Below are 12,207 nucleotides of genomic sequence, written 5' to 3'. Positions count from 1 at the left end.
AAATAGCTGTGCCTTGACAGCAAAAAAACAAAAAATTCTGCTCAGGCATCAAAATACTATAATATATCTAACCCAACGAGTAAACAGCCCTCCTCAGGACATCGATTGCACTATCCCCATCATGTACATGCAATGGGATGCCAAGTGCTGGTGTGGCAAGATATGGTGGAGGAGAGACTGCCTTCAACAGGGCACACTTACTAAAGCAGTTACTTAGAAGCCTCTATAACACAGGTAGCTTTCTTGCTATAGTGTGTGGGTTCAGTTTTCCACTGAGACTGGGTATAGTTTCTTCCAAAATTGGTGGTTAAAATGGATACACTGGTTTGCAAGTTACAGACTAACCCTGCTAGTGTTTCTAACTTGTGCTCGGACTTAGCGGCCTTAGCCTACGATGTGATGTGCTAAGACTGCCCTACCTCACTTGGATACAGATCTCCCTGAGGAACAATTCCTGCCACAGACTCCATTAGCTTGTATCAGGCCTTTTCATGTTCCTAAGACGTTCATTTTAATCACTATAGTTGCCAGGGTAATAAATATGTTATTTGAAGGTATTCTTGATGATAACTACATCCAGTGCTGTATGGATAAGTTAGAGGAGTTAAGACACCACCTAGCATTGCTATCACTGTGAATTCAATTTCCCATCCAACCATGAAAATGCAGACTTCAGGAGACTAACTCCTGCAACCAGAGAATAGTTTAATGCTGCCAACAGTCCCTGCAATAACACAGTGAATATGGGGTGCATGAGGTCATTACTTCAAGCTCCTGCCCAATGGAAAAGCAAATCTGTGTATTATGGAAAAGTACAGACTTGCAAAGCAAACACAAAGCAAACTCCATGAAGCAGAAAGTCAAGCAAACATGAAATTAAAAAAATGCTGGAGTTCATTTCACTTTTTTTTTTACTGTTACTTAGAAGGCATTTTTCTCCATTCCATTCAACTACAGGAATTTCTCAGGAGACAGAGCCGTCCAAGATTGCAGAGCAACCGTTAAAAACAGGCAAGCATGTTCCTTTACTACTGTGGTAGCTGAGAATAGTCCTATGCTTTACAGTTCTAAGTCATCTGTCTTCCAGGTTGTCGTGGAGCCAATAAAGAACTTATGTGGGGGAAAGCTCCACTCTGCCACAAGAGTTAGAAAAATTCCTTTCCTGGTGCAGTTGCACCCTCTGCTGGACACTTTGTCTCCATCAACTTGTTTCTTCAGAGTACTACCCACACTTACTTCCATTCTGGCAAGAGTAGGTTTTTCAGGACTTGAGACATTTTTGAGCTTGTATTTTATACCTTACAGTAAACAAATGCTTCCTCAGATGCTACAACATAGTTTGGAAATTGCATAACATCCAAAAAAGCCATCAAGAAAAACTGTATCCTGGCATTAACTAATATTCTATTAATTGTTATTGAACATCACTAGCAAAATAGCAGCTCCCTACCCTAATAAAAAAGAGCCTCTTATGGCGCAAAGTGGTAAGGCAGCAGACATGCAGTCTGAAAGCTCTGCCCATGAGGCTGGGAGTTCAACCCCAGCAGCTGGCTCAAAGTTGATTCAGTCTTCCATCCTTCCGAGGTCGGTAAAATGAGTATCCAGCTTGCTGGGGGGGTGGGGGGGTAAACGGGAATCTGGGGAAGGCACTGGCAAACCACCCCGTATTGATTTTGCCATGAAAACGCTAGAGGGCGTCACCCCAAGGGTTAGACATGACTCGGTGCTTGCACAGGGGATACCTTTACCTACCCTAATAAAAAATAGTCTGCTGTGGAACCCACTGGCATGTTAAAGCCTACATTATTCCAGCACAAACTTTTAGTTGGCGTTCACTCCAGATGCAGGGAGTGTCCATAGCAGCTATTGGGGTGGTGGTGAGAGAAGTTATAAGGAGAGGGCTGTATAAAACAAGAACCAATCAATAATAAATTCATCCAAGTAGTGCGAGAAACATTCCCATCTGTTGAATAATAGGGCAGGATTTTTTTTCTCTCTCCCTTCCTGGGTGGTGGCATAGTCCAGTGGTCCCCAACCTTTTTATCACTGGGGACCGGTCAACGCTTGACAATTTTACTGAGGCCCGGGGGGGGGGGGCGGTAGTCTTTTGTCAAGGGATGTTGCTGCCTGAGCCCCTACTCCACTTGCTTTCCTGCCGGCGCCCCTGACTTCCCACCGCTCACTGGGGGGCGCTGCCACGCCGAGGGGAAGCCCCAGCCATGGTGGCTGCTGGGGAGCACTAAAGGTGAGCCAGTGGCAGAGTGGCAGGACAGCCCCCGAGGCAGCAGCTGGGGAGGAGGATGAAGAGGAGCTGCAGCCCGGTACCGACTGATCTATGGACCGGTACCAGTCCCCGGACCGGGGGTTGGGGACCACTGGCATAGTCAACTTCTTTTACAATTACTGTGTGTAGAGTTCCAGTGGCAACACAAGAGATTTTACAGTTCATTAACCTACCCTCCCTTCCTTGAAATAATTGCCACAAAGATCAGTTCTTGATATCAACCATATTAGTAAAGCAACCAACAGTAAGTCAGGAGAGCTAAATGCCAAGACAACCAAGACACTCCTTTTATCACTCAGTGTTTCATTGCCAATTGTTTATCAAGGGACACTCAATTTTTTTAAATTGCTAGTAAAAATTCATTTAGCTTTTATTCTTTTGTACCCATTGTTTCAGCTATTTAATGACAGGATTTACTATAAAGGTCATTTTTCACCAGAAGATTCTCCACTACAAATTTAGATTTGACACTCCCGCACTACTTCCAATAGTCCCCTATCCCCAAAATGCCACCCCTGGGGGGCTGAGGACACTACAATGGGAAACAGAACAAAAGGCTCCAGTCCACTGGGAGAAATGCCTTCTATCAACAGAAAACCCCTTTTCATGGAGCTCATTCATATTTTTGAGGCTGCTTCTCATGAAGTCAATAAAAACTACTGTATTAGCTGGCATATAAGACTACTTTTTCCCCTTGAAAAACATGCCTCCAAGTGGGGGTTGGGGGGTCGTCCTATACGTCGGGTGCCCTTCAGTTGGGATAGACATAGCTGCCCATAGTGGCCTCCCGATGCCCACCCACCTCATTCTACATACCATCCAGTATCGCACAGTATCCAGCGCGGCCCTGGCGGGTCATCAGCATGGCTGCGGCAAGCATCAGCAGCGAGACAGGGGTGCCAGCCTTTTCGGCGTGATTGGCTCGTTCTGCTCGGCGGGAAGCAGCGGTACTCCGGCCTGCCCCTTGTCTACGCAGAGCTCGCACATGCACACTTGTGCCGGTCACAGGGAGATGCAGGGGCAGGGCGGAGGTGCTACGGTCGCTCTGCGGCTGGTGACAAACTCTATATTTTGAGTGGAAATATTGGGGGGTCGTCTTATATGCCCAGTAGTCTTATACGCCAGCAAATACGGTACACTGAACACAGTGAAATATTGATTGGAGAGGTTTCAGCATCAGACATTTAATAACTAGTTAGAGATTACACATGTCAAAAAACATGGAAAGCACAATGTATCACACTGAAACCTAAAGAACTGGAACAGGGCAGTATGGAGCGAGATGTTTAACACCCCCACCCCAGTGCCATTTTCAACTCTAAATGGAATTATTAATAGAAATGTTTGCAATCCACTAGTTCTAAGTCTTCTGTGAGGCAATATTTTGCCTTAGAACCACAGAATTGGAAGGTACCTCCAGGGTTATCTAGTCCAACCCCCTGCACAATGCAGGAACTCACAAACACCTGCCCACCCACAGTGACCCCAATTTCATGCCCAAATGACCCCTCCACCAAAAACTTGATTTTAATGTGTTATTTGCCGGGATACTTTTTGATATGGTTTTAATTTCAAATGGATCAATTAAAAATGTTTGCTTTGGCTGTTTAGAAACTGCTTTAATAGTGCAAAAAATTGGTACAGAAGTACTATTAATTAAATTGAAAGCCATTTTTAATTCAGAATAATTCATGAGCTGAGGCCTGTTACCTCCCCCTGCAATTCACTTTTGTGTAGTCTGAATTGGAGACCCTGATTCCCAGCCTGCCATGAAACCTTGCTGCATGGCCTAATCAACCATACAGGGTTGTTGTGAGAATTAAATGAAAAGAGAAAAACAATGTAAGCTGTTAGGTTCCCCAAGGGGGAGAAAAGTAGATACATGTGTTTAACATTTAGTACACACTTCCTAAACCATGTTTTGTTTGCTATACCATTTTCACAAGAAGTGTATTTCTATACAATTACTTTTGATATTAGTAACAGAGAGATTTAACTATTAACAAAAAATTTATTTACTAACAACTACAATATCACACCAATGTTAAAAAAGTTATCAAAACTAAATAAAAACAAAGTACATTTTTTTACTTGTCTGCCGTTGCTGAAGTTGATTCTTCAATGTAAGCCACCTTCTTACCCAAACGTCAAGATTTGACATTATACTCAGAGTACAGAAAATAGTAGTTTCTAGTTAGAAACACTTTGTAGAAGAGTAATATTGTCTCCCTTTAACATGATTCGACCTGTAACACAGACAAATGCTGTTAGAGCTATGTATATTAAATGTATGTATTTTTTCAAATAACACTTGAATTCATTTACATAATTACACATTCAAACATATGGAAGAGATTCAACAGCCCTTCTACACACTCAAACTAACTAGCCGTCTTTAATATTAATTATTTACCACTGAAATAAAAGCTCACTAAGAAATTCATTGGCTCTTTGTTCAGCATCAGCTCTATAGCAACTTTCAAACTTTCAGCGTTTTTGGTTTGGCAAACTAGCTGGGAGTTAGTTGCTATTGGGCAAAACTGCTGAAAGCCTTGTATGTACATGCACACAGAGACAGGCAGCTCTTCTGTACATTTCTCTAGACTGCAGCCACTGAGTTCTGCTGGATGCAGTTATACATACGTACCTACACTCAACTGATGGATGCATTAATCTGACTGGTACTTCAGCTGAACCAGTAGTTTTACTTAATCCAGTTTTTTTTTGCAAGAGAAGTAGAGTCTACCAGCCACATTATACACACAATAAACCTCTCACCTTATGATTAACTGCCTAAGCAAAGCACTAGTGAGCCAGGAAAGTTCAGAGGTGTCAAAACATTCCAATAGCCTTCTGTGCCCCAAAGTTTACAAGCTACAACTTAAAACTTTCCCAGCAGTCTTCATAATGAATAATCACTGGTCTTTGATGAACAACAGAAGAGAATTAAAAAATCTGTTTTTTAATACCCCACTTTTCACTACCTGAAGGTGTCCCAAAGTGTTTAAAAGGTTTTAAATTGCTTAGAGGTTTTTAAACTGCATGCTGATTTTGCTGATGTTACCTGACCTGAGTGTTGGCAGGGCGGGCTACAAATATTACTACTACTACTACAAACACCTTTCTCTTCCTCTCCCCATAACTACACCCTCAGGTAGATGGGACTGAGAGACCTCTAACAGAACTGAGAGAAATCCTAAGAGAACTGTGACTTGCCCAAGACCACTCAACTGACTGCCTGTGGAGGAGGGGGTTCTCTATATTAGAGTCTGCCACTCTTAAGCACTGCACCACACTGGCTCTTAAGAAGCAGGTTAATATCCACTACCCTTTCCTGAAACATACCGAGTTGTTTCCTTGATTTTGTCTTGGAGTGGATTTCCTCAGCATCATCTAGCACCAGGTTCATGTATTCATCAAACCCCTGTAAGTCAAACACAGTTCAATGAATTGCCACATTGCTAAAGGAAGTAGAACAAAGCAGGGAAAATGTAGGTTCAATACATAGTAGCTTGCTTTCCACTGACTTTTATTGTTCTTATCAAATGAGACTATTATGCTGAGTTATCACATGACAAAAGTTTCAAAGGATAATCACGTGAGAGAGTCAACATGTAGATATAACTGTATGAATCTGCCTTATATGATGGCGAATCAGGAGAATGCCTACTAATTATACTGCTTGTTTGATCTTTCCCACCAGAGCAATTGGCAGCACTTAGAAAATAAGGTTATGTGCTGAAAAATCCTCATTAGGCAATCAGAGTCACAGGCTGCTCTGAGCCCTCAGTTTGCCCAGCAACAGCTGAGTGGGATATATTGCCTGTATGCTGCAGGGAATCTTTCTGTGCATATTCTGAATCGGATTCTGACAGAACTTTAGCTGATCAACTACTCTTGAGGAGAAGCTCTAGAGTGAGAACTAGATTTGCTACTAACAGTTAATCCACACAGTGTCTGAACAACAAGAGAAAGTTACTTGGCAGTGAGAATTTGGGCAGCCAGGTGTTAACTTCCAAATTTGACCAAATTGGAAGGAGAACACTCTTAAGAAACAAGAGGATTCCAGCTGAGTTAGGAAGGAGAAATTTCCTCAGACTCTTATGTGTATAAAAGAGCTCCAGTCATTTCAGGAGGCCAGGATTTCTCATGAACCTTGTGGTTTCTTGACTGCACTGGAAGGGTTTCCTGAACGGGTGAGAGTTAAGGAATTATTAATATGTGTTTAAAAATTGTTAAAACATTCATCAAGTAATATGACCATATATGGTCACAGACCCCCCCCCAAGAAGGAGGAGGAGGAGTTGGTTCTTATATGCCGCTTTTCTCTACCCGAAGGAGTCTCAAAGCAGCTTACATTCGCCTTCCCTTTCCTCTCCCAACAACAGACACCCTGTGAGGTAGGTGAGGCTGAGAGAGTCCTGATATTACTGCTTGGCCAGAACAGCTTTATTAGTGCTGTGGAGTGCCCAAGGTCACCCAGATGGCTGCACGTGGAGAAGGAGCACAGAATCAAACCCAGCTCACTAGATTACAAGTCCACACTCCTAAACATTACGTCAAGCTGGCTGTGGGAAAGGGAGGAGCACTGGGTGTGCATGTACACAACTATGCTTCCCAACCATATTCCACATGATCACACTGCTTCTGGGGTTTCTTGAAGCCTGAAGATTGTTTCAGGGGTTTTTCTATGGTAAAACAGTTGAGAAAGGCTGCAGTAGGCATGGGAATACTGTTTCGTCTAGGAAGGAAGGAAGCAGTAGTACAAGCTTAGAGTGCCCACTTTCTAGGAACTAGGGGAATTCAGGGGAACTCAAAAGGCAAAAATAAAAGGAAAATAAATGTTTTAGGATAAACACAATAACAAAACCTCTCAGCTTAAAATAATTCTTAACATCTGAAAGGAAAGCTTCAAACCCAAAAGACAGCCTGTAACAATTAACGAGAAACTGTAAAATAACCAATTTGTATGTTAAAAGCCTCGATTCCTCATTCCATCTACCAATTTCCTCTTTGCAAAAATTAGTCTTTGTTTGTTAGTAAGGAATCCTCAATGACAAAGGATTTTAAAGAAGTCAGTTCTATACCTTCCAAAAAAGGATCCAGGGCTGAATAAAGCCAAAAAGCTCTAATAGTGACAGTGTGGGACAGTGATCTTAATTTTTCTAACAAAGAAAACTATGCTACTATGCTAGATCAGTCTGACAGAACAACACTTTATTTTGGAGAGGAAATAGGGAACAGGTCACCATGTCTGAACCAGAGAGGCCAGTTTCTAAGATAGCATTTGGAATACCAATGTATTGATTGGTGGAAAGGGGAAGACAGAAAGCAGGGTTGCAATACTCACAATAATACATCCTTCTATTCGCATGTTCACCTGTTCATACAGCCACACTTGAATTCTGGACCTCTACAAAATAAACAATCAAGATAATGAGTTATGCAGATGTGCCACAAAAAGGTAAAGGTAAAGGTATCCCCTGTGCAAGCACAGAGTCATGTCTGACCCTTGGGGTGACGCCCTCCAGCGTTTTCATGGCAGACTCAATACGGGGTGGTTTGCCAGTGCCTTCCCCAGTCATGACCGTTTACCCCCCAGCAAGCTGGGTACTCATTTTACCGACCTCGGAAGGATGGAAGGCTGAGTCAACCTTGAGCCGGCTGCTGGGATTGAACTCCCAGCCTTATGGGCAAAGCTTTCAGACGGCTGCCTTACCACTCTGCGCCACAAGAGGCTCGATGTGCCACATACATCTCCTCAAAACTGACTGCTGTAGGTAAAAATCTCAGACAAGGTAACACAGAGACCTTTTCTGAGTTACCCATACTTGCACAGAACTCTGTCGAGGCCTTATTAAATCATGTTCAACTTTGGAGCAAGCAAAAGCCTCTGCTTTCTCCAGTTTATCACAGTGAAGAGAATCATCCCACTTTTCCTACAGAGTACAAGATGTATGACTCTCAGTAAAGCTATTCTGCCAGACAGCAAAGAAATTATACAGCCCTTAAATGGCTGATTACCTTCCTCCGGGATCGCGGACAGAGGATAGTGATAGGACACAGAGTATGTAACCGTCACCAGCTTACATGTGGAGTCCCACAAGGAGCAGTCCTCTCTATATTTAACATCTTTATGCGCCCTCTAACCCAACTGGTTCAGAGGTTTGGGCTGGGTTGCCACCAATATGCGGATGACACCTAGCTCTTCCTCCTGATGGATGGACCCTGACTCTCCCCCAGAATCCTTAGCCAGAGGTTGGGAAGCAGTGATGAAATGCATCAAGCAGAGTCATCTGAAGCTCAACCCTGCAAAGACTGAGGTCCTGTGGTTGAGTAGGAAGGGACCATAGAAGGAAGCGCGTCTTCCCACCCCTGACAGTGTGTAGCTCAGCAACTCACACTGCCAGGATCCTGGATGCTTTCCTTACAATGGAAGCCCAGGTAACAAAAGTAGCACGGCTGGCATTTTACCACCTTTGCTAAGCCAAGCTACTAGCACCCTACCTGACCCCAGAATACCTAGCCACAGCAATCCATGTGACGGTCACCTCTAGACTGGACTTTGGCAACTCGGTCTATGCAGGCCTACCCTTATCCTTGATCCGGAAACTACAACTGGTGCAGAATGCCATGGCCAGGATTCTCACTAAAACATCATAGAGATCCCACATCCAGCTGGCACTCCAACAACTCAGCTGGCTCCCCGTTGAATTCCAGATTAAGCTTAAGGTTTTGGTAATCACCTTTAAGGCCATACGTAGTCTGGGACCAGTGTATCTGAGAGACCGCCTCTCTGCCTATACCCCAAAAGAGCCTTACACTCCAGAATACTCCAACTGGCTGCAGATCCCTAACCCCAAAGAAGCATGTCAGACCTCAACTAGAGCCAGAGCCTTCTCGGTCCTCCCCCCCCCCCCCCGTGGAATGAGCTCCCTGAGGAGATCAGAGCCCTGCTCAAACTTCCACAATTCCACAGGCCCTGAAAAAGGGAGCTCCTCCACCAGGCATTTGCTTGAGGCTGACTGACTCAAAACATCTGCAGGTCCCTCAGATGCCCCCTTCCATGACTGAATAACTTAACCTCTCCTGAGATATGTCATTGTTATTGTTCTGTTGAAATACTATTCTGGTTGACATGCTATGTTATGATTATTATTTGACAGATTGTTATAATGTTATAATGTTCTATGTAGCTATTTTTACAACATTCTATATAAATGGCCCAGAGCCCTATGGAAGGGCAGTATAAAAATCCAAATAAATAAAATAAAGTCAAAATCAGCTAGCTTCTCTCTGCATTCAACATGTTAAAATATGAAATTAAAATTCACTCCCATATTACAAAAAAATATAAGGTGAAAGGCTACTTGCAACACCACTATTGTTCTAACCATGTAGAGCTGCTACAGAAAGCTCACCTCATCATTGCCTTTCATGTGTTTAATTAACACTATAATACTGAAATTTGTCATAAGTCTTAATACAGGGATGACCATGTACCAATTAAAAGAAGCAGTCAGAGACAGGGACGCATGGTGAAGACTTTCCTATAGAATCGCCGAGGGTCGGTCACGACTGAACGGATGACATCATCATCTTAACATCTAACACATTTAGAAATTGCTTAGGCACACTTTTAAAAGCCTTATCAGGAAACCATGCAGAAGCATGAAAACAACCATGTAGCCATTTTCCCATTTCTCCTGCCTTAAAAAAGTCATTTTTATTTTGCATAATAAAATGAGTTCACTTACATTCTGTAGATATCTGAAAATGAGGTTCTGTATTAAGTGACTTAAGGGAAAAAACACACAATGTTTCTAGGAAACCAATTTCAACAACAGAAGAAATATAAACCACATTTTTCATCACTTTACACCTTGTCAAGTAACTTAAGAGCAGGAACTCAGAATACGTTGACTGCGTTCTGAATAACCATCCTTTTTACACAGATATTAGAACAAGAGAGGTAGTTTTCAAATATAGCTCCCGACATTCATAAACACCCATATATTATATATGAATGGCTATAGAAGACTGTATTTTGGGCACCCTGACCAACTTCAGAATATGTTTTGCAACATTAGAAACCAACTAAACAAAGATTCAAATGAGTAGCCATGTTGGTCTGAAGTAGCACAATAAAATCAGAGTCCAGGAGCACCTTTAAGACCAACAAAGATTTCTTCAAAGCATGAGCTTTCGAGTGCAAGCACTCTTCGTCAGACTATAGATTCCCTGTCATGTAAGAAGATCATAGTCTGACGACGAGTGCTTGCACTCGAAAGCTCATGCTTTGAAGAAATCTTTGTTGGTCTTAAAGGTGCTCCTGGACTCTGATTTTATTATTCAACTAAACAAAGTTAAATGTGCAGCTGTTTTCTCATATTTAGCTTGTGCCCACATAAATCATAGTTTAATTTCACTAAAGAGCATGACAAAGATGGCGCTGATTGGTCCACAAAAGCTCCAACCCAGTTTGTGTTTTAAACTGGCTCCTCATCCAATATTGCTTGTGAGCGCTTCCTTTTTAAAAAACGGCATTTTCTGGTTCAAAACAAAAAGTGGCAGGTAGTGTCCTCTAGCCAACAGCCCAGTCAAGTTCTGATTCCACACTGCCCCCAGCTCAGGGAGACTCTTTCCTCATAAGTGATAAATGAGCTGAAGGGCGGGGAGACAAACAACCCCTCCTCTACGAGAAAGGCTTAACACAGCCCTACGGTATTTCGGCGCCAAAACCAGACCTCCTTTTGCACAGCCCTCCTCCCCAGTCCCACTCACTCGCCGCCCCCTCAAGAAAACCCGACACGCGCACTGCTGCCCTGGCGCCAACAGCCCCCACTCTTGGCGGACTCCCCCATTTCCCGGGCCCGAAAGGCGCGGCTTGGCTTGGCTCGGCTCGCCAGCAGAAGGATACGATCGGCTGCACCATCACTTTCTGGACCTTCTGGCCCTGCCCGCGGTACGCCATGGCCGAGACCGTCACAAAGCACGCACGGAACCGCTGCCCTTCCGCCGCCTCCCTGCCGCTCGGTCACACGCGGCCACACTCGCAACCCGCCGACGTCTCCGCCACTTCCCGCGCAGGCAGAGCGTCAGTTCCGCCCAGACCATAGAGGTGGCGCAACTGACAGGAGCCTAGAGCGTAAAACGCCATTTTGTATTTGCGGATGCCGGAGCGGCGATGGCTCCTGCCGAAGGGCTACAGTCTACATGGTGATTTAGCATCTCTTCAGGTTATTGGCGGTCGTTGGTAGAGTCCCAGATCTCAGCGGGCTTGCAGATATTCGTCGAAGAGCCTTGCGAAGGCCGAAGAGTCGTGTGAGAAACGGGAACATAGGTGCTCCTTTAATTAAGATGATGATCAGCTTTTTTTCACACTGTTCCCATGATGGTTCTCTCTCTCTAGTCAATGTTAAAGCTCAGTAGAAACACATATAGTTCGTATGCATGTGCTGTCAAGTTGCAGCCGACTTATGGCAACCCCAGCAAGGAGCCTTCAAGGCAAAAGAGAAGCAGAGAGGGTTTTGCCTTCCTCTGCTGTCTTCCTTGGTGTTCTCCCATCCAAGTGCTGACCTTCCTAGCAGCCAAGATCTGGAGAGATCCGGCTATACCATACCAACTACCAATAAGTACCATAGTTCAATACATGATAGAACAAATAAACAGAAGAGCCATTTTAGATTTCTTTCATTTTGTCTCCTGTTCGGGTAGATGACTTCATGCGTCTCTTCTGCGCTTCCATTCTGCCTTTTAACATGCAGCCTGGTCGCCTGATACAGGATAGTAATATCTGCATTATTTGCACAAGAGCAATCAGTTGTTCTATTTTCCAAGGAACAAATTTAGAGTCCAGTGGTACCTTGAAGGCCAGCAAAGTGTTATTCAAGGTATAAGAGCTTTCGTGTGTATGCACACTT

At 43.8% G+C, this 12,207-nt stretch overlaps 1 protein-coding gene across 1 annotated transcript; it reads right to left on the bottom strand.

The window, feature by feature from the left end:
- Nucleotides 1–3,940: 3,940 nt before the first annotated feature.
- SNRPE (small nuclear ribonucleoprotein polypeptide E) lies at nucleotides 3,941–11,412 on the bottom strand. Its single transcript, XM_077334630.1, has 5 exons — nucleotides 11,205–11,412; nucleotides 10,042–10,068; nucleotides 7,635–7,697; nucleotides 5,630–5,708; nucleotides 3,941–4,530 (listed from the first exon to the last, which is right to left on the bottom strand). The coding sequence occupies exons 1-5, from the start codon at nucleotides 11,256–11,258 to the stop codon at nucleotides 4,475–4,477; spliced, it is 279 nt and encodes a 92-aa protein (XP_077190745.1). The 5' UTR covers nucleotides 11,259–11,412; the 3' UTR covers nucleotides 3,941–4,474.
- Between the last annotated feature and the right edge of the window lie 795 nt (nucleotides 11,413–12,207).

The sequence above is a fragment of the Paroedura picta genome, chromosome 4 (genome assembly GCF_049243985.1).
Source record: "Paroedura picta isolate Pp20150507F chromosome 4, Ppicta_v3.0, whole genome shotgun sequence".
Taxonomy (NCBI): domain Eukaryota; kingdom Metazoa; phylum Chordata; class Lepidosauria; order Squamata; family Gekkonidae; genus Paroedura; species Paroedura picta.
The sequence above is the reverse complement of the archived record's forward strand: the minus strand, read 5'-3'. Positions and strand labels throughout refer to the sequence as shown.